Here is a 23111-nt window from a genome sequence, read left to right on the forward strand (position 1 = left end):
ATTCAAAGCTAGGCGTGCTCACTGCATCTGCTGATGACCTTGCTAGTTTGTGGTCTAGTTTTCTACTACTTGGCTGTTCATGTGGCTCTTCAAGAGCCACTGAGCAGTTCTGAAAATATAATCAATTGCTTCCTCGCCTACTGGGAGAAGCATCACTTCAAAATATGTTTCCTACAGCATGAACATAGCATTCTCTGTTAAAAGAAGCCCTGCCTACACTGGCAGGGTTCTGGCAGACAATCCTCCTTCCCTTCAGAACTGTGGCAAGGAATAATTTTGCTGATTCAGGAGTAACTATTGACTCTGCTGAATGAGAAATCCAGGGCTCTCCACTTTGAGGTATTCCTCTTACTCCTGCATGAACTTAAGACTGACAAAGTCCGTGAAGATGAGAAGTGAGTTTCTGTGTCAGACAAGGCCTTGAGCAGCCCTGTCTCAGCTCCTGGTCTGGCCAATCATTTCCTGTGTAACCCTATGCAAGTTATTCTGCTTCTCTCTATTTCCATTTTCTCAGCTATAAAAGTAATTCCCCATCTGTGGGAATGTCAGAGTAACTTGGTAATATCAAAAACTGAAGACTAGGTTCAAGTGAAATGAGTGTAAGGAGGCACTTTATATCCTCTAACACCTCAAATAAAAATATCACCTATTAATTACTAAGCCAGGAGTAATGGAACTTCAGTTAAAATTAGACTGAAACTCATTCGCATTATTTTAGACTTTCCAGAAGTATAAAGAGTTAACTGGGGATTACCTTTCATTTGATTTTCAAATAACACAGCTCTAGTTTTTCCATTCCAGTGGGATTAACCCTGGAATCTCTGAGACACTGCATCATTCTAACAGTTTTCTGCTGTCTCAGCTCCATTCCTATGGATGTCTGTGGTTAATATGTGGAAAAGTCCTATCCCTGTATCAGTTGTTAGCATAGCAAATCCATTTGAGCTCCACTAAATTATTTTGAACTTATACCTGAGAAAAAGGAATCACATTACTACAGATTCCCTTTCCAGCACACCAAGACAGTTCTCTAGTCATTGGTTTCCAACTTGCAGTATCAAATCTTGCTTTACTGTAGAAAAAGGACCACTTGCATTTATAAGCATGAAATCAATAGGAAGCAAGATCCTATTGATCTGCACTACATTTTCCTGGATCTTTCTGCTTTGGTTAAAATCCCAATTTCTCTGCTGTCCTTATCACAGCTACTAAGAAAAAAAAAATCTCAAGAGAAAAAGAGATAGAAAGCCTATGGCATTGGGTTCCAGCATTATTTTAAAAAGATCCAATTTATTTATTAACTCAAGTAGCACCCAGGCTATTCCAAGGAAAAAACCCCAAGTCCTCTAGAGGACAAGACAACAAATCAATATGGAAGATTTTGTCACCTAAACCAAGAATCTTTAGTGCTGCTCTAGTTCGGAGTGAAAATACATGCAAATTTGATCCCTAATATCAGAAAATGAATGTGTGTTCTTACCCACAAAGTACTGGGAGGTATATGCACTTCAACTTTCCAATCTTCTCTACACTCCTATCAGGAGTCACAGCCAAAAAGCATTATTACAAAAACCCTACAACTGATGTAGTATCATCCCATTGTCTCCATGTTATTTCCTATTCTTCATTTACTTTCTCTCTACAGTCTGTTGGAAAACCCCTTCCTCCTCCAGCTCCAGCTAAGCCTTTCAAATGATAGAAACCAAAAAGTAGAGATTAGTAAATTCCGTGGGGAGCTGGCTGAGTGCCGAGGAGCAGGAGGAGTGGAGAGCCCTGCCTGCCCTCTTGCAGGGTGCACAAACTGCTGCTGCAAATAAATACAACCACAGAGCACGTGTGGCACAGACAACATGCCCAGTGCAGGCTGAGCTCACTTCAGAGCCTGAAGGAAGAGCTACACACACAGAGCTATTGCTCCAAAAGAGCCCAAAGTGATGGCACCAAGCTGGAATCAGGAAGGCAACACACCAGGTAAAAACCACCAGGTTACCAGGTGACCTAGGCAGGCAAGAGCAGAGGGGTTAAAATGGCTCATTCACTTCCAGCAGGGGAGATGTAAAAGAGTAAGGCTGAGGGAGGAAAAAGAAAGATGGAATAAGTCTTCAGAGATAAGATGTTAGAAAGGCTTGGAGTGCTGAGACAAGGCAGCCTGCAGCATGACAGCAGAGCCTCATTACATACACCACTGTACACAACTGCCTGAATTATGTTACTCAGGTCGAGGGCACCAACCCCCTTGTTTTCCTCTTTCACTCTTTATCTTAAAAACTGGGAAATCCTTTTTCTGTTTCTTTGTTTGTAACACACAGAAGGGCACGACAACATTTGATTTCCTGTGCTTTAAAGCAGGAATACAACACTGTGCCACTCCTCCAGGCTAGGCTTCATCTAGAAAATACACAAAGCAGCAGCTAAAACAGACAGAGCTGTATTCAGGGAATATAAATACTTAATTTGCTTGTAGCTTTCTTAGCTATTGACTCGAAATTCTGAATCAAGATACTGAGGTATTAGTTCTAGCAATGCAATTCCAAGCATTTTATCAAGGTTGGAAAACTAGGCTCAGATAATTACATTTCCCAAAACATCACTTATTGAAAGACTTATTTCTATGTATTTCACACTCATTTTTTAATTAACAACAGAATATTGAGGTAGGTAAATTCTTGGCCAGAGACAGATCTCCTCCTCTAAACCAAAGCAACACAAAGAACCAAGGATGCAAATTTTAACAGGTCTCAGGCTGAAAGAGTTCAGGCAAGGAAATGACCTGAAAAGGCATTTATTGTTGTATTTTGCATTGCTCAGTTCAGAAGTGCTTACACATGTTCTTGACTAGCTACCTCAGGGCAAGCACAATCACAGCATCCCCTCCAGTCTTATGACTATTTTCATATGCAGAGCTGCATGAGAGTGCAGATTTGGGCTGAAAGCTGCATTTGTAATGCAGTAAAAAAATATTAAAGGGAAGGCAGCTACTGTAGAGCAACACCAAAATAAAATCCAAAGACCTTGAAAACACATTAAAGCAATCTTGATGTCATGCAACAATCCATTTATAATCAGAGCACTGGGAATTGGGCTTTCCTTAATTGTTTTGTCGTTTGTTTGTTTGAGGCTTTTAACTAAAGCCAGACACTATCTACGAAAAGCATTCATGCATTAGGTAACTTAGAATCCTACAGAACAGAAAGGTTATTAGTGGCTATTAGTGACCAAAAAAACCACCTCTGCTCTATAAACAAGTTTCAGAATTCATTTAATGACTTGCACAATACAAGGGATTAGAAGTTAAAAGTAGCATCAATCAAAGATACTTTGCCCAAACTATTCATAAAACAAAGGAAATTGACAAACTGCTTGTATAAATCAACATATATTGTATGGAAAGGGAAGCAAAGATAGATGCAATCAAAAAAAAGTAGGACACATACCCATATGGAAAGCTTGGGATTACCTGAAGAGGCACACACTGAAACTTTCAGACACGTTGCTTGTGTTTATTCACTGTTGCTACACTGAAGAAAATGTGACTGTCCATTGAAAGATACTCAGATGAGTTAGTTTGCTGCAGTAGGGGCACATTTGTGTCCACACACACACACACACAGTTTGCTCAGACCAAAGAATACTTGTTTACTCCTTTGGTCAAACACTTGGATCTGATGTTGTCCTGTGAAATGAGACACTGAGATCTCTGGAGGAGAAGCAATTCTTTGAGCATCTCAGTGACTGTTAGGGGCATGTTGTGCCTGCTCCACCAGCTTTGCTGGAATAAATGCTCTCAAATCCTGATAAGTACAAGACAAGTGATTGCATGAGCCAGTCTGTCCCTTCATGCTTTGCCAGAAGTGTCAGCTCACTGCTTTAGGTTTGTGCTCCAAGGCTTAGAGATTCCTGTAACATTTACAGTGCTGTTTCATTCCAGCAATCTGGTGTTTGCAAATCTCTTTTTGACCCTGTAGCCATGATATCAGAAGTGATAACCACAACTTCCTAACGGAACAGCAAGAATGGCATCCCCACACATCAGCTCAGGCTGCAACTGCTTCTCCATAGAGTCTCTTCCACTGCAAATATGAGCATCATTTATTCCCTCCTTCCAGCAAATTCAAGTTTTGCACCTTCTCCATCCACTGGTAATCTGTATTTCTGAAAGGACTTTGAGTCATAGCTTTTTCATGCATGATTATTGTCTTCACTGAAGTTGCAGCAGAACTCTTCAGCAGTCAGAACCAGAACAGAGTCCCAGGTACCATCTCTTGGTCCACATGAACTCACACCTTGCTTTCCCTGACTCCAGAGAAGCTGGAATGCTTGGAAGGCTGTTTGGAGAGGGCTCTGAAATACAAATCTAGGCCTAGTCTAGACAAACCAACAGCATAGCTGCAGTCAATTGTTTGCCAGACCTTTGAGATTTTGAATTAGAATGCACCAGAGAAGGTAAAGCCTCAATTGAAGAGCCAAAACAGCAGTTTATGAAGACATAAAAGTAGTTGCAAAGAACAGAAGGGAACACCAGCATCTGATAATTTAATTTCTATTTGATTTCTTATTAAACATCTATAGAAAAACAGGGTATTAAGGGATGTCATTAATCCCCGGTTTGGATTATATTCGCTTCAGAAAATTAAAATTCACACAGCCTCCATAATTTCACATGGCTGTTTGTATTTTAATTTGAGTATTTGTAACTTCCTGTGTTCTGATGGTGCCTGGGGACAGCAATTCAATCAGAAATGCACTGCACAAAGCACTATGCCAATATACCACAAGAAATACAGTTCTGTCCCTATGGATTTTACTGTCTGGTTACACAGTTCAGACCTGCTCCTGCCTAAGCTTCAAACCATTTTCATCTGTCAAGGCTTATAATTGATCATTCATCATTCTCACACATCCAGATCAAGAGTTCCTGCTTAGCTCATGATGGCACAGTGCTTAACAAGAATCCCAAGCCAATCCAGAGGTATTGGTACCTTTGACACATGATTCTTCTGATCACTGTGCCCATCAGCAACAGTGACATTTTCACACAAGCTGCATTCTATGGACAGCTTGCACATTTCTCTGAACAGCACTTCATCTCACAGCACCTGTATTTTCAAACGTGTTCTTACTTCAGCACATCAAAATGAATCCTTAACACACAGGCTGACACCTATGGGGCACTTTAACCACACACTGACAATATTTACTATTAATCATATTGACTCCTAAAGAAAGCACCTCAAACAGCAGGAGCTTTGTACTTTTTGGTCACTGACTCCTGGTGCTCCTTCACAGTAGACATCATGTAGTTCTACTACAAGGAAGAAAGATGCAGAACTGCCCTTGGAGCACCTTCCTGGTCTGATCCTTCAAGCAACATGCAAGTACATTTGTAAGCAATTCCATAATTCAGGTGTGAGGCAAGAACAAGGACAAGTTTGTTCTTTCCTCTGCCACCCAGCAGGTTTCCAAGAGGGCTGCATTGCAGATTCAGAATTTCCACTTGGTGCCTCTGTGAGCTCTTCTCTTGACTAAGCCAAAGCACTTCTCAACTAAAAAAAAAAAAATGCCAGACAGGCCAAGAGGAACAGCAAGCATCAAAAACAGGTGCATTATGAACAAAAACATCCATCAACCTGCTATGCTGTTCTCCTCTGCCCTAAGCTTTCATATTCCTTTCATACTGCTTCACATCAACTTGGACACCAGTCATACAGACTCATAATCATAATCTAAATCTTGTTCCTAGTTAAGCCATGGTTTTTTCCATTAAGGTTAGCACTTTTAGATAACTTTAAGCCAGAGGATGTGCATTATTTATCAGCCAATCCCCACAGCACAAGTATGCCTAGTCCTGACCCACAGTGAACAAGAGCAATTCCATAAGCACTTAGCATAATGTAATTTCTTAGGATGCAATTGGTACTGGTCACACAATGGATACATATAGAAATAAAGATCTATTGTAAGTACACCATTTTCCAGTATACTGGCAATATTATTGTGCACAATGATTCATTATTCAAGAAAACAATTGTGAAAAATAAAGACAGGCAATAGTTCATGAGTGTCATCATAATATACATGTTAGGAGAAACAAAAAAAAAATAAAGAGAAGGCTTCCCACTGCCTTGTACCTTGAGTTCCTATTTACAATAGTGCAGAGGGAGATTAACACTATTGTGCTGGCTTGGAACACTTACAATTGCTTTGTTAAATAATTTTGACCCTCAAACAGGCCAGCTTCTCCAACACCTGGCCACTTCTCCCAAGTACAGTTCCCCAAGTTAGTAAGCAAAAGGACCAAAAAGCCTCTCAAGTGTGGAAGTTTGCTGTGTTTAAGGTGAGTTCCCAGGGACTGTCCTAGAAAATTCGCAGGCGCTGCCTAAGCAGGGCAAAACACAAATGCCAGTATAAGCTGGACACATTTGTAACATAATACTGGATAATTTGCAAACACCAGTCAGAGAGGGTAGAGAATGAAGTAGAAAATAACTTCTGGAGTTGGCATCTTCTCCCAGTCTGCCTGGAGTTGTTCTATTCCCTTGTGCAGAACTGCACCCAATACCAGCACAGGGCCAGCAAGAGGTTCTGCCCAAGGTTTTGTGCAGACTGAGGCACTGAGGTTTCCAAACATCAAAGGACAGCAGCTAGGCTAATTCAGTGTAATAAGTGTAGCAATAGTAGTATTACATGCTCACAACACATCCTGCTCCAGAACTGACATGATTCTCACCACAAGAATCACCCTTGCTGTGGTTCCTGCAGCTCTTTCACCAATGACCAGGATATGCCATGTTCTGGAGCTCTCCTGTATCTTTTTCCCACACTGTGCTCTCACTTCGTTCAAAATAAGAAAAATACAGTGTATTTATGGAGTTAACATATAAACTCAACAAAGCCACGTCATAAACTTACATCTATTGCAAAACACAACATTTCAAAAACCACAATGACCCCACACCACAGTCTCTGCTGAAAAGACAAGAAACCTTTCAGGAGACTGCCCCCTCCAAGAGAATCCACCTCCATAGAAAGCTGCATGTCTGGCCATTTGAAAGCCTACACAGTGAGTTTGGCAAATCAAATCCAGTTCCTCGTGGACAGGCATAATGGTGAGGTTTGTTTCACTGACATTTGGGGTAAATGATGTGCCACAGAGGGACAGCTTGAATTTCAAGCTTCCATCTTAGCTATTTTATCATCAGCTTGTCTCCTCACCCTGAAACACAACACAATTACTGGGCACTGATTTACATATACAGAGATGACAGTGTCCAGTACTTTGTCTGGGTAATTTTTGGGAGTGCCCAGATCTTTCTTACAGAACAGGAGAAAGATTTTTGTTACTGGAGGCATTGTCATATTCATGTGCTCTCATGCCTCTGGGAGCACCTACAAGCCTTGAACATCAAAAGTGTTAATCAAAAACGTGTTTTGCCCACTCAGAATGTGTTTGTTGAGCCAAGTGTGGGCTGAGGGGGCTCAGACAATGAGAGAGGAACACCCTGGGGCAATGTTCTCTCACATAACTGATACTTGAGCTGCAGTGGCTGTGTTCAGTCTCCTGCCTGCAGCACCTTCCTTAGCACTGCTAAAGCCAGAAGGAAAGCACACAGCAATTTTTACATGAATGCTCACTTGGAAACAGCTCTCTCCCCCACCCCTCCCCAAGTGCACTAAATTCTGCTTTTCTGGCTTATCTCTCACTGCACAGACTGGTTCCCAGGAGCCATCCATAGCAGTTGGGGCCTCTTTAATCCACTCTTTCCACATCCACCTCTCCTTTCTCTGCATCTCAGCCCCTCTCCTGTACATGCCTCTATGCACGTTGCTGGAAGCAGTAGGATAAGTTTTGCTATTGTTTATTTTAATTTGAATCCTTTGGGCTAATTTTTCTGTTTCACACTCCACTAGCTTCAGGATACATCAAAATCTGGAAGACAGCTGTGTGCATCATGCCAAGTCATGGCTGTGCTGGAGCTGCTGTGCACCACTTCACATCAAATGCACAACCACAGAGCCCTCCTGGCTGCCCTGCTTCCACAGGGCAAGGGACTTCCAAGGAAGTCACAGGCAATCTTACTCTTCTAGTCAATGGCCTGAGGGCCTGCCAGCGTGCAGACTAAACTGGCATAGCCATGAGTCTGCCCCAGGCATTTCTGCTGCTGTATGTCTACAGGAATTCCAAAGAAGCCAGCACACCCCAGCTGTATGCTTGGTAAACCTTACAGCAGGGTCTGGCCTGACTTTCAAGGTCTATATATATATTTTTAGATGACCTGAAAGTAAAGCAGAGATATTGCTGCATTCTTCTGATGCACCCCTGCAAATCCATAACCAGGATTATCCCATCCAATTGACTTACTGGCTATATTACAAAGCATAAAGAAAGAATTTCTGCTGGAAGCTGCCCTTCATCCCTAACTCAGTTTACATAACATGGAATATAGGAAGTCCCTATATACAGTAAGAGGAAACAGAAGCTGAGCAAAGAGAATTTCTCCCCATTACAGAGAGTTACACAGCTCCTGTCCTACATTTGTAGGAAACAAGGAGTACCTTGGGAAAAGGTTCAAACACACACAGGCATTGCCCTTTCTGTCAGTTTTCCATGGTCTGCCTTCTTTCTATCTAGAAATACAAGCTCTCCCTCTCAGTCAGTGCTAGAGCCTGGATAGGTAAGTGCCTTTAGGAGCAGAGTGTCTGAAATACAGAGATGTTGGTTAACTCCTTCAGAAGGACCAGCACTGGGATCTTGCACAAGGGCACCAGGCCAGTTTGAAGAGACTCAGTTCTACAGATCACTAAGAATATATGGGGTTTAGTAAAAACTCTTACTTGAACCTGTTTGAGGTTCACATTCATGTTTTGATTCCTTCTGTGGTTTCATGAGGTTACCTTTCATTTTTAAAAAAAAGGTCTCAAAATCATCACCCCTAGTCACAGCACTTCAAGTGCTGGGACTTTCTGAGATCAGTACAACAAATTGCGCTTACAATAACTTCATCACCAGGCATCACTTGAAGCTTGTCTAAAAAATCTCAGCTTCCCCCAGACCTTGCAGATACCACAAGTAGTTTTCAGCTCTTGTGAGGTACAAGCAGAGCTCATTCCCTCAGCCATCCCAGCTGAGGAGCCTGGGTGCAGCTGCCTGCACTGCAATGCAGCTCTCCTTTGGGGCTATGAGTAACCAAGGTTAAACTCTTTGTTTTTAAGTGCCATGGAGGGCAGTGACCCTGGGAATCCCACAATGGGGGCAGATTGGAGCCACGTGCTTCCCTCCCTAATTGTGATCACTGGCTGATAGATAATCCTTTCATGGGCTGCTGCTCTACAATTGCTGTGCAGCAACCAATCCAATCTGAGAGCCAGAACCAGGCCCAGGGGTATAATTCCCCTCCTACTTCCCTAAAACATGGTGAAATCTACTGTTTCCATAGAAACAAATCAGTTTGATGTCCACACAGCTCCTGCATCCCTCACTGGTGGGCATCAGCCCCAAGCTGCTGAGGTTTTAAGCAAGTGTCTACAATCACAGGTCAAGAGTTTGGAGGAGAAACAAGAGGCACTCCCAGCATACAAACCTGACCATCTCATCCAAAATGTCATTTGCTTCAGTTCATCTCTGCTGTGAGAGAATTAATCAGGAATATTCTTCTCCTCCTCCATTTTGAGGGTTGAGTTATCTGCCAGCTCCCTCCCTGCTATCTTCCTGCAGATGGGTTAGTCCAGAGTACGTGAGGACGTAGAACACAGATGGGAAATCAAAACAGAATACTCCAGCACCTCACGTGCACTTGTGAGCCAATTTACTCTGTGTTTCCGCAGGCAAAAAACTGTAAAGGCATTTTCTTGTTTGGAGCTCTGCGTTTTACTGTGGAGAATTATTTAGAGAGTGGCACAGCCTACAGTGCACTGCCTGATCTCAAAAAGTCACTGCCCGTTATAGCAAATGCCGCATTGACTCCAGGCTGCAGAGCTGGGGAAGCACAGGCTGGAGACAGCACAAAACTGCAGCACTGCTGCTGTGCAGCTTCTTCTAGGATTTTCTGAGTAATAGAAAATGAAATCCTGGATTTTGTTTGCTGCCTTGGGATATTCACGGTAAAAAATAATACAGGACTTATTCTGCATGACAATATCAGGAACTCAAGAGAATAAGCAGCCTGGTGTATCCTGAATGGATGTGGCAGTAAGGATTACACATTTGTGGAAAATGCAGTTTTGATTTCAAGAATTGCAATCCCAGGAGAAAGGAAACAAGGCTGGTCTTACTCATGTGAGGAAAAAAAAAAAGTAACACCAGAAACATTGCACTGCATGATGCATTCTCCACCCCAAAAACTGTAAACCAGACCTTTATGTCTGTCTTGCTTAATTTTCACCATCACAGCACAAAAGCAAGTTTTCCTTTTGCTACTTCAAAAGCATATATACCCTGGCAAGAAACTCTGCAATTGCAGAATCTCCCTGTAATTTCCAGACAGTCCCCAAGAAGACAATACCAGACAGCAGCAACACCACAGGGCATCAAATTAGTTCAGTCCCTATAACAATAGTGAAGAAACAGGTTTTTTTAAGGCCAGAAAGGTAAACCCATGAGCCAGCATCTTTGCCTCTTTTTCAAGCCGCACTGATCTGTCATAACACTGCAGCAACACTGCTCTGCTTTGGCACAAACAAAGCTCCCAACCCCTGGCTCTGCTGTAACAGGAGGCTGCAGCCTTGAAAAACGTGACCTGTTCAGCACCTGCAACTTGAGCTGTGAGAAAACAAAAGGACAAGCTGTACACTAAAACTCTGGGACAGGAATGGCTGATGGGAAAGCACAGCCACAATAACACCCGGGATTAATGGATGCTAAGACTGACGAGCAGCAGGCTGACCTGGCTATTTCCCACCACCAGTGTCTTAATCTCTGGAGCCAGACTGCAGCTGAGTCCAGACTGCCCAGCAGCAGAGGCAGTCTAAAGGCTGCCAGCAGTAGAGGCTCTCCTGTGCTCAGAGACACCATCATACTGTGCAGCAGTGACTAATATTCACACTACTCATCATGTGGAGGCTCTGGATAAAAAAGGGGGTTATCCCCCTTTTTGTCCTTCTCTCCTTCAGAGAAGGAAACCAGGCACAATGGCAAATTCAAAGATATCAAATACTTGTGCTAAGTATTATCTTAGATTTCTTGTCAAAACTCCAACTCTGGAGTCCTGATATTTGCTGCAAGACCCAAGAGAAGAACAAACGTAGCTGGAGGCACATTTCATCACTGCAGCATGACACTTCCTCCACTCCCAGACAGCACTGTGTGCTAGCAAAGGAGACAGGCTGCCCAGAGCCTGAATTCCTTAAAGGGTACAGACAACTGAAAGAGTTCATTGGGAAAGGCAAAGTCACTTTGATGAGCCCACAGACACAAACCAAACAGAAGCTGCACGAAGAAGGATGGTACCTCAACAAGCCAAGATGTGTTGCATATTGGTGTTGAGTTTATAAAGCTGAATGCATGAACCCCAAAGCTTATCTCAGGTCAGTGGTAAGAGGCAGAGAGTGTTGTGGATGGGGAGGCAGCCTGCTTCCTTTCCAACAGGCCAGGCAGGAAGGACAGAATTCCATGGGGTAACAGAGTTATGCTGCACTCAGACATCCTGACCAAACTGCCCACAGTGCACAGCTGTCCTGCAGAGGGAATTTAAGATGTCAATTTACATCTCTGCTCAGCCTGGAGAAGTATGCAGGAACAGTGCCAGGCTCCTTGCTATGCACTGCACCTCTGCAGCTCCAGTTGTAATTAGGATCAACCCAAGCTGGGAACATGGTGCAGAGGCTCTGCCACTTAAAGCCCTTGAAGAAGACCCAGCAGACTGATTGCAAACACCTCTAGTGCAGAGCAAAGTCAGAAGCATTAAACTCTACTTAAAAAACCACATAAACATCTCCATTTCCCACTGTACCAGAACAAAAATTGGATCAATAGTCCCAGAAGAGATGAGCTTCAGACCTCCTGTCTGGTTCCAATGTCCAGTGGAACAGCACTTCTCATGTGCACAAAAGGCACATTTGCTCTAGTCAAATTTGGGCAGTGACCATGGGAGGTGACAAAAAGGCTGCACTTAAATTCAACAACAACAACAAAAAAGGAAGATCAAAGCAGGTGTTGCCTTATCAGTGGGCATTCTGATAGCAAAACTGTGGTGTAGTGACTTGGACAGACCACAGTCTTACAGCCTTCCATTCCTTTCCTTATCTTCCACAAGTAAAGGGTTTAACTAAATATCTCTCTCTTGTATCTCCACTCCACCAATACAGTGATTTCTAAGACATCTGCTTTTGCCCCTCCAGGTGTCCAATGTGAGTTCAACTTTGTCCAAGCAGAAGTTGGCAAAGTATCAAGTGCCAATGCAGTAACTCACTTATTCTTTTGCAGTAAACATTCCTTAAACATCATTCCTTCAATAGTCTATACAAATTCATTCAGGAAATGGATCTCTTTCTCCAAAATTAGTTTGGGATGCTTGGTAGTTTGCAGGCCTGAGATAACAAACACATCTTGCACGAACAGGCATAAGCAGAGTAATTCTTAGGAACAGGAACAAATCAAAGTAGCACAGCCCAGAGGGAAGAAGTTTATTGCTGGGATCTCTGCTGAGAGCTGCATGATGTAGAAGAGGTGACCTGAGTTTCAGTGCTGGAGCTGCAGCATCAGCTCTGCAGTGTGACACATGTCATGCACCAATCCCTAAAGGTTATTCTGCATTTTGGAATGTACCAACCTCCTCCTCCTCCTCACCCGTGGCTTTAACCCCACTGCGACAGATCTCCTCTCAAGGCCACCACCATGCTCAGGCAATTCCCAGCTATTCATAGAGGAGCTTCTATTAAAAGTAAAAGCACAATCAGCTTAAGAAATAGCCAGAGATTACACAAGAGATCACAGCAGCCAGAAAGAGAGAAAACCTAACATGTATTAGAATCCAGGGGTCCCATTATGACCCAGAGCAGTGTAAGCTCAGAGTAAATCATAAACAAGTCAGTGAGGCTAAATAACAGCATAAAACCTGTGAGGGTTAGAGCTTTGCTGTTTATTGGTTTAATTCTGAACTAACAGACATATTCCCCTGCTGACAGGGAATTGTTCCTGTGCTGGAAGGCAGGTGGCAAATGGACAGTCATTATAAGCCTCATTTTTAGAGGTTTGTAACTATGTGGATGAGGAAGAGCTCTCAGGGCTGAAACAGTCTGGTAATTTGTCAGAGCACTGAGCCAGATCCTAGGTAACTTACTCTGTCTCTACACATGTAAGAGTGGCAGGAAGACAAAGAGGAGGAACTGAACAAAGACTTCAAGATTTTTGCCTTTAGGTACCTCTTTCCTTGTTCTAAAAAATTCAGCACCGCCTCCCTCATCACTGGATCTCCATTCTCAATTTTATAATAAAGGGAAACACTGTAGTTTCTCCTAGTGCTCTCCAGGGTAAGTTAGCTGTGCTGTGAAAACATTTGCAGATGTTGAGAACCGACTGCTCAGCATCTCTGTAGACTTCTGCCTATTGATATGAGAAAGGGTCTGAATGCAGCTGTAAAACTACTCTGAAATACAGCTGCAATTTATGATCAGCTTTTATCCAGCATTACAGCAACACTGCCTGGCTTTGCAGCCAAAATCCACAGCAGTATCAGTTTAACACTGGCTGTGTCCTCTCTTAGGCATCACATATACTACACTGGCCCCTCTTGCAGCAAGAGTGTTTCCCAGCCCCAAAATGACAGTCTGAGCAGTCAGACAGGAGCCCAGCACTTACCATGTCTGTTATGGTTGTATTAACTCTTCACTCTTCCACACGGCTGCAACAACGCAGCCTAAAGCCATAAGAAACAGGAAAGGGAGAGTTAAAGGAGACTGTTGAGGCAATACATTATTAAAATAGTATTTTCAGCCCCAGAGACTCCAGTTCAATTCCCATTTCCGTCACAAGTGAGGTACTGGGTTTATTCCAAACCTCATTTATTGTTCATTGCCACTGCAACACGAGTATTTCAGCAGAGCTTATAGTTTTGAGACTAAGCCCTGATTTTTAGGAAGGGAAGAGATGACAATGCAGGTCTTAGAAGCTTTGAGAGTCTTTATACTTGTCTCCAGAAGCATTTAGGGAAACAGCATCTTTTAGAGAAAAAAAATACCCTCGAACCTCCATGTTAGAAATTGCTGTTTTCAATACAAAAGCTACACTGCTCTTCTGTTCGCTCAATTGCTGTGGCCAGGGCTCTAAGAAAAGCCACACAAGTCACAAGACTTGCAGAAAAATGGCAGAAGCTGGCAAGTTTGCTTCCAGTCAGCAAGACACAGCTTGAGGAGCTTGCATAACGTCTGCTTCCAAGAAGCTCCCAAAAGCATGTTATGCTGAATTGCAAGAAGCTACAAACCAGGGACCATCTCACTTCCATTTGGTCATGGCAGGGTCTGCCAAAACTTTCCATGTCAGATGCTCTGGAGAAAACAGAGACACTGTTAGATTTCAGACTCAGGGCTCATTATTCCTGTACTGTGTCTTGAAGGAAAGCAAAGCAGTTATCTACTACAGTCAGCAGCAGGCTCGGAGCTGTGACAAACCTGAAGGTCACAAAGGAAGCAAATGCCAGCAACTTAATTGTCCTGTCTGCCCATTGACATAAGACAGCTTAAGAAAACTGTGGAGCCACTTTTTATTCAGCTGTTATTAAAATATTTACTAATGGACTTTGAAAACAAAGCTGGACCTAACTACAAAGTATCAATGAGTCACCTGGAATATTTGTTTAAATATTTAACTTTAAATTGCCCATCAGTGTTTTGATGCAGTCTTGCCTGCTTGTCAGTAAACACCGAAATGTTCTCAGCCCTCTCTTTGTAGCTAACCCAGTATCTATAGTAGTTAGTTCTCCAGTTTGCATTGCTAAACTCCATCAAGTCACCCCAAAATAGGCATGATGTGTGCTTTAGATGGATCACAGATAAATGTAAATTAAGAGAAATAACTTTTTTGCAGTTTTTCCAGAATCAGTACCTGCTTGCAGGCTGACCACCTCCAAACCTGACCAGAACATGCAAGTGCTGAAAGTCCCTAGGTACAAAACCCTGGGCTCACTCCTCTGTAGAGCTGGGCTACCCATCCCTGCCCTGAAACACCATGCTCAAAAATTCAAGTGCTACCAGGCCATGTAGGACAGTCTCTCATCTCCAGTGCTTTCTAAGAACACCCTCACTCCTCAAATCCTGCACCTGATCTATGCCAGCAGCCAAAGGTGGCTGCACCAGACCCAACCTCTGCAGAGCAGACCTAAGTAACCTGCAAAATACTTGCTGCAAATGAAGAATTAAAGTTCTTGGCACAACACTTCTAGAGAGAAGGCAAGCCTCTGCAAGGGCTCAGACAGACACTGCAGTGCCAACTTTACAGAGTTTTTTTTCATTTATTGTTAAGACAAACAGTGTATCACTTTATGCTTAAAGTTGTCCAGTGTTCAAGTGTCCATTAGTGATATACACCTACATGTCATGGGAGACACCAACAGCCTCAAAGGATGGAGAAAAAGGTATAAAAATCACTAAGAATTTACCTTCAGAGCAAAGAACAGAATTCTACCTCAAGGCTGAACATGCCCATTTGCCTGTAATAAGAGACAATATTCCTTAACCATGAGATTCCACTCTCTATCAGAAGGTGCAAAACCAGCCCAGAGGCCAGGAAGAGGAAACTTCAAGTGGAAGGAGAAATTGTCCCACTAGTAAGCTATTTTTCCCACCATGCATGACTAGACTTCTGGGTTTGGGGTTTAGTTTTTTTTGGACCAGATTTAATTTAGTCTCTCCTCCCAACTAGCAGTACTCTGACTCATATGGTTACAGATCTGTGAGTCCAAGAAGGAGGAAAGTATTACACCCAAAGTTTTTGGGGTGGTTTTTTTAGTGGCATATCAAGGAAGTGGGTTTACCCTGCACATTATCAGTAAATCTCCTTTCACAGACACCGCCTCAAAACCAATTTTACATTGGGCACATAGGCTGAACACCATATGCTTCTAGATGACTGCCTGCCACCCCTTCACTAACTCTTCTGGTTTTGGTACTCATGCACTGCCTGAAACAAAAAGCTAAGTACTGGCTCACATGGGTGGAGCACACATGGTTTGTTCTTGTCCAATAAATTCACTGCTCAAGGCATCATAATAAGTTTCACCCCAGCAGCTAGAACACAGCAAGAACTGTTTTCTTAATTAACTTATGCTAAGTTTTAAGTTGCTTCCATTTCTCCTCAATAAGATTCATCCTAAAAAAATCTTATTCAGAATTTTTATTCATGCTTGTACAGACAGACTCAAACCTGGAGTACAAAGTAGGGACATTCAGGAATTCACCAGATCAGGAAGGGGATGAACTTCCTGCCTTAGAATAACATTTTCAGAAGCTGCCTCAGATAGGAGGTGTTGCAGACAGACTCCCACTCCTTCTGTTTAAGTCTAGCAGGGTTCTGCCTGCTCTGAGCATCTGGAAAAGTCAGGGTCAAGGACTTGGCTTGGTATTCCCAGATAGGTATTGAATGGCTTCTGAAAACAATCAGTACCCTTTAAAAACAGTAGGTCATCTTTGCTTTGCCTGGTTTTATTAAGGATTTTTCACTGTGTGATAAGCACACCAAGTTTTAAAAAACAGGAGCAGCTGACAGTTTAGGTTTTGGGAACTTCTGACTCCTTTTCCCACTGGTTTTGTTCCCTCTTTACAACTTTGTATCACTGCATCCTGTTCATTGAGGAAACACGCAAAAATTCCACATGTATTTATCACAAAGTACAGTAAGAATTAATAAAAAAAGCTCAAGATGTTCTAAGACTCTCAACTTGAGGATTATCATGCTAACAAGGAAGAGCCCACAAGGAAATGCAGTGTCCCTGATCTGTCAGCTGTCAGGTGATGAATTCCAGCAATGACAAGGCAACCTGGCATTTTCACACACCAGTAGGTCCAAACACCAACTTGCACCACACTGAGCACCACCTTCCCCACTGGATTGCAGCTGGTTTCCCTTCCCTAGGTAAATTCTGATATGATCTGAGACATGCCATAAAGATCCCTTCTTCTAGAGAATATAAGGCTAGTGGGCAGTTATCAGAAGCACAAGATCATCACTAAAGAGCTAATCTGAAAGATACAGCTAGAAAGATCTGCAGAGAACATGTAACTGCTGCAGGAAGTAGAAAAAATATTAGACTTGTACTTAGTTGAGCCAACCCCAATAGGATTAAAACAAGTTGACAACAAACACAGGCAGACACTGCTGCTGCATCTATGAACACTGAGATTCATGGGGTTTTCTCTCACAGCCATCCATGTTATGTTATGTTTTAACTTAATTATGTATCTTCTTCTAGCAGTCCTCCTCCCACAAGTGTTTGCTCAGAGCCCTACAGATTTCTCTTAAGTTAAATTATTTTATCTTGGGGTCTGCTGTAACACCTTACCCATTTCCCCCAGTGCTCCATATTTTCTTCCTTCCCCAATTAATCCAAGATGAAAATAGGCATTTTCTTCACTGGAGACCAAAGACTGGCTGCCATTTGAAGGAGTTACCTGACCATAGTTTATTTCTCTAAGCAGCAGAATCCTACTCCTGGCTCTTGCACCATCACTGCAACCCTGAATAAGTCAGTTCCCAAGCAGTGCTTGTGTTTTTAAGCTGCAAATAGACAACAGGATTTGACTGGCTCACAGATGTATTTATCATACAACAATTAAAGGTTCATGATTTGCAATTAATCATCTCTCTGCCAGCACACATCTCAAATCACAAACCTCAAAAATTTAGAAGAATCACTCTTAAGAATCTCTTTTGTGGTCAAAGCACATGACTGTATCTTCTTGTTTAAATTTAAATCTGCTCCTGAAGTACTGCAGTGATGCTCAGCATTGCCCAGTACAACAGACATCCCCAATCTATACATAATGTAGCTATTTTACAAGATTGGAAATCTCAGTCCTCAACACTCAAGCTCATAAACCACATACTGCAGCAGAAGCCTGAGCAACTTAAAAGTACAAAGATCATCAACAAAACAGTTTTCCTGCAGGAAGAGGCCAAGTATCTGGATATCTTTATGCATCCCTTTAGGATCCTTCACTTCTGCATAGCTGCTAAACACTGCTGTTGATCTCTGAAGGTATTTTGCTGGGGAAGCTTTCCATAACAAAGCAAAGTATTCGTTATCAAGGAAAGCATTCCCTCATCATATCTTGGGGGTGTAATTATCTCTAAATGATTGTGGAAGGTATTAAGTTCTTCCTCAGAGTTATACCTGAAGCTAAACTAAACCCTGTGGCTTCAGGATCTAGCTTTGCATCACCAGTATGGGACATAGAAAGGCAAAGAGACACTTGCTGCCAGGCCCATGCTTGATTTTGTCACAGCAATTACTGCAGCTATGCCTAATGAGTATTTAGCCTTTTGACTGCCACAGGCATTGCAGTGCTGCATTTTCACTGCTCTTTTACTCATGTGGAAATTTCATTGTGCTAGGAGAGGCAAGGTTAGCCTAACATGGTTGAGTTTAGGCCCACACCGGTCTCCTGATTCCTTCCAGGCAACACAAAAATATCAGGGAATTCAGCATATACCATCAGAATTTGGTGACAGACTGCTAAGTACCCCTGGTTTGGGTGCACAGCTTCCAAGAGAAGATGCTTATGGGGTACCAGATCCCAGCTCGGGTCTGGGGTCAAGTAAACATTGATTCACTTTGCACAAGTTTGGCACTGCTTAAGTCCCTTGATCATAAACAAGATGGTTTCATCTCCATTCAAGTCCTTCCACCCACTGTTCCCAGCCCTTAGTCACTGCCTCTTCAGCAGCCCCCTGAAACCATCTGTTCTGGAGAAGTCAGAGGTGCCTTGTTTTCCCCATGAAGAGCAATGCAGCTGTCCCAGCAGGGCTGGGCAGCACCCCTGCCTTGGATCAGAGGCACAGCCATGCCAGGAACCAGCTGAACACAGCCCAGGGCTTCCAGTTCTCCTGTTTGTAAAGCACAGGTAACAGTAATACTCCCAGAAACCCAAAGATTTGCATAACACTGCTCTGAGATCATAAGATTTAAAGAAAGCATATTTGTTATTTTCACATGGTAAAGTAAGAGTGGCATGAACAGGGATGATTATACAAACAGCCTTGTGGGCTGTCTCGTACAACCTCCTCAGTCATTTGGGCTCTTAAGTCAAATTAGCACATACCACATGCTTTGTTCTTTTAATCAGACCAATTTTGCTGGTACAGTTGCCTGCTCCAAGACCAATTTATTTAGAAAAGGAGGCTGCAGGGAAGTAACAACACCTTAAGAAGGGACTAAATGATCACTGAGGTCCCTTCCAACCTGAGTTATCCTTCAACCTTATAACCACACCAACAGGAAATGCCTGGAGCTCACCCAATTAACCTTCCTCGCAGTTCTGGCGCCCAGGACAAACCAGTCTGTGGACAGATGTGTCACCTGTCTGGCTTCTACATGGCTTCTTGTTTCTTCAGCAATTTTATCACCACCAGCCGGTATCCGAGCCACCACGCTGAGACTCCAGCAGCAAAAGCACACATAGCAGCCACACTGACATCTGGTATTATAAATACAAGCTCTGCACTGTTGGATAATCTGTTAACAGCAGAGTAAGTGTCACTGAAAACGCAATTAGCAGCAACTACTAAGCCAGCGAATTCAGGAGGAGAAAAATATTCGTTTGGTAAGACATGTAACTAAACACTGATTGCAGGCAGGATCACTCCTCCCTCCCTGCTTGTAGATTGCCACTGAGTGTGGGACTGTGCTACTGCGAGGTGCCTGCAGCAGCCCTGGACTGAAGCCCTGCACAGCCACAACACAGGTCTGGCAGGGGGCAAGTGTCCTGGTAGGGAAACGTGATTTGATGATAAATTGAAAGGAGCCCCACAGGTCCTGAGCAGTGAAACCAGCCCTGCTAGGGCCCCCAGCCCCTGTGCTGAAGTGTCTGCATCATGCCCATCAGCCAGTACCAACCACATCAGCATTTGTTCTTGCACAGATTTCCATCCATTCAGAGAGAAACTCAGCAGCACTCACATTCCCTGTGCAGCGAGCAGCTGCTGAGCAATAGCTGCACCACCATCCTGGTATCAAGCAGGAGCAGTGACATATGTCATGTCCACACTACAGCAATAATTGTATTTGTACACAGTAGGTCTACACACAATTTCTTCTTACGACTGTTCAGACAAGAAAACAGCCCTTGTCACAATCACACTGAAGAACCATGCTCATTCTGGATACTATTTCCATAGCTCCTTATCATGGTTTCCAATACCCACACAGAAAGAAAAGAGACTATACATTACAGCAGGGCCCCAACACAATTTTAACAGGATTGGGATTTGCAGCATATACACATACATTCTGTGGTAAGAGGTCTCAAGTTACCAGTCTAAACCAGCCAGCACTCAGGGGTATCAAATGGAGAAAGACCTCTTCACACTGACATTTTCCATTTCCCCTCCAATTATTTCCTCTAAATGCTTTTCTACAGACAGCTCTCAGCTCCTGCTCAGGGGACCCTTAATTATTTCATTTTCTAAAAGCCACAGCACTAGAACTTGCTGCTAGAGAGACAGCTGATGGGACACGGTGAGGTCATAAGTTCTCTTGTGACAGGAGTCATCAGAAACAGACAGAAGATAATTGAATTCATATATTTTCCACCAAGCAGATAAAACCCCTGGTTCTAAATTGGTGCCAGTGAAGATGCACCAAGGATTAGTAAATCCTCTTGTGTGGTTGGTCTAAAGGAGAGGAGCAGTTTACCCCAATACACCGACTGTCCTTCCTCCAACAAATCCCCCTCTGGCCCAGCAGCCCTACATTATCTACGACACCACTGCAGCACTGCCTGCACAGATCCTCTAAAAAGGATTTACGAGGTTTGACTGCCAATACTTAGAAAGCATGAAAACAGCAGAGCCAACAGGTGAACCCATTTTGCTCAAAGATTGAAGAAGATCCATTTTCCCCTTCTTCGAAAGCCACAGCCCAGCAAGTTTTTCACTTGGGTGGCAGGAATTTTTATTTTTTTTCTGTGACTATAAACAAACAAGTGGATCCTGGACTATGACCTGAGGCTTAGTAGAATGTATTTTTGCAATGTCCTGCCTTTGGCAGGAGATCCCAGCATCTCTAGGGGGTACACTGCATGGACCTTTGGAAGTTAGCTAGAAGAGATACCAAACTCTTTAAATTTTATATTCTTATTTTTTCAAAACTCTTTGATCTATGGCAGAGAAGAAGAATTTTTACTTTGACCATGCTTTCTTTGATACAACCCCTGAGCCTTCCTCCTAGTATACCCAGCACTCACTCCTCAAAGATACCCTTGCACAGGTCCAGAATTTGAGGCTACTTGCAGCTAAACAAACAGTTAATCCACGCCACAGACCCTTCTGACAGTGGAAAAGCTCTATAAGCCATCCAACAGCAAACAGCTTAAAAGAAAAAGTGGGGGTAGGGAAATGTAGGGAAATGAGATCCAGTAGATGTTGTCACAAATGCAGTTTGCTGAAAGAGAAAAACCCACGCAAGCATCTGACCAGGTATCAGCAGTCACTGCTATTAAGGCAAGTCACCAGGAACCTGCGTGCTCCTTATAGCATAAAAAACACCTTCATAACTAAAACCTGTATATAACTTAATACAATTAATTAGCAAGGAAAAAGGCGAGGAACAGCCCCCCCCCACGCCCCAGGTGTTGTGTGTCTGCACTGGAGCAGATACCCAAGCAGCGCGGTCTGCAATTTACTCAAGTTGCAGATGATGAATGCGAAGGTCACATGAAGGGAAGGCATCAGTATATTGCCTGTCACAAAATGGTAGCACCCGGGGATTTGAGCATATAGGAGAGCTATAACCCCGTCCTTCCTATAGCCTCCCCGCAGCTCCTGACATGGCATCCGCTATGGAGGACAGCGAGCCTGGGCTGGGGGAGGGGGACGGAGCAGATTAAACTTAAACACCCTCCGCATCACCCCCCCGCAGCGACATCCATCTCTGAGCCCCGCACCGAGCGGGGCATGGATGGGGCCGGCCCCCACAGCCCCTTCAGCCCCCTCCGTTATGTAACAGCCAGGACAAGGGGGGGCTTCCACCGGCCGCCAAGGTGCGGCAGTGGCGGGGACCCCGCTGCGGAACGTCCCCAGGCGGGGAGCCCTCCCTCCTTCCCCGTACCCCTGCACCGCAGCGCCCGGGCGTCCTGCAGCGCTGCCCGCGCACACACACGCGCCGAGCGGAGCGGAGGAGCTGCGAGCGGAGCGCTGTCCCCGCTCCGCGCTGTGCCCGCACCGCGTTCAGAGTGCCCGCACCGCCCCTGCGCCCGTTCCCGCACCGCGCTGCCCGTGCGGAGCCTCTGCCGGCGCTGCTCCCGCACCGCGCCGCCCGCGGACCCCGCGGCGCTGCCCCCGCACCGCGCTGACCATGCGGCAGCTCTGCCCGCGCCCGCGGGGACACCCCCTGCTCACCTCCCGACGAAATTCTCCAACACGGAGCTCTTGCCGGCGCTCTGCCCCCCCACCACGGCGATCTGCGGCAGGTCGAGGTTGGCGTTCTGCCCGATGGCGGCGAAGGCGTCCTGCAGCCGGTTGACCAGCGGGATGAGATCCTCCATCCCGCGGTTCCCCATGGTTGCGGCGCGGCTCCTCGCACGGGCGAGCTCGCACTAACACTTCCCGCAGCCCTCGCCGGCTCTGGGGCCGGTGGGCAGCGGCTCCAGCCCGCGCCCCGCGCCCCACTCGACGCCGCCCGAGCTCCGCTCGCCTCAGCCCGCCCGCCGCGCCTGTGGAGAGCCCCGTGCTGCCGCCAGGGGGCGTTAGAGGTACCTGCGCCGCGCTGCATCCTGGGAGATGTAGTCCGGCGGCTGCGAGGGGCCGAGGGGGCCGGGATCGGCACGGCGTGGCACGGCACGGGTGTCTGTGCCCAGAGACCTGGGAACGGGGCTCGCTCCCAAAACCAGAGAAGTTCAGGTTGTCCCGGGGCTGCGTCTGTGTGTGGCAGGTTGGCACACCTGTATGGCCCAGCCGCTGTGGATGCGCA

The 23111-nt window shown here is 44.6% G+C and overlaps 1 protein-coding gene across 7 annotated transcripts in view; it reads right to left on the reverse strand.

Annotated features, from left to right (window-relative positions):
- The window catches only part of DNM1 (dynamin 1), a 65184-nt gene extending 42338 nt beyond the window's left edge, over nt 1-22846 (reverse strand). For all 7 annotated transcript variants that reach the window (XM_066562967.1, XM_066562964.1, XM_066562970.1 and 4 more), the window contains exon 1: nt 22541-22846. In XM_066562967.1, the coding sequence (XP_066419064.1) occupies nt 22541-22701 (161 nt within the window). In that variant the 5' untranslated portion in view covers nt 22702-22846. The remainder of the gene's footprint in view (nt 1-22540) is intronic.
- Between the last annotated feature and the right edge of the window lie 265 nt (nt 22847-23111).

The sequence above is a fragment of the Molothrus aeneus genome, chromosome 19 (assembly GCF_037042795.1).
Source record: "Molothrus aeneus isolate 106 chromosome 19, BPBGC_Maene_1.0, whole genome shotgun sequence".
Classification (NCBI taxonomy): Eukaryota; Metazoa; Chordata; class Aves; order Passeriformes; family Icteridae; genus Molothrus; species Molothrus aeneus.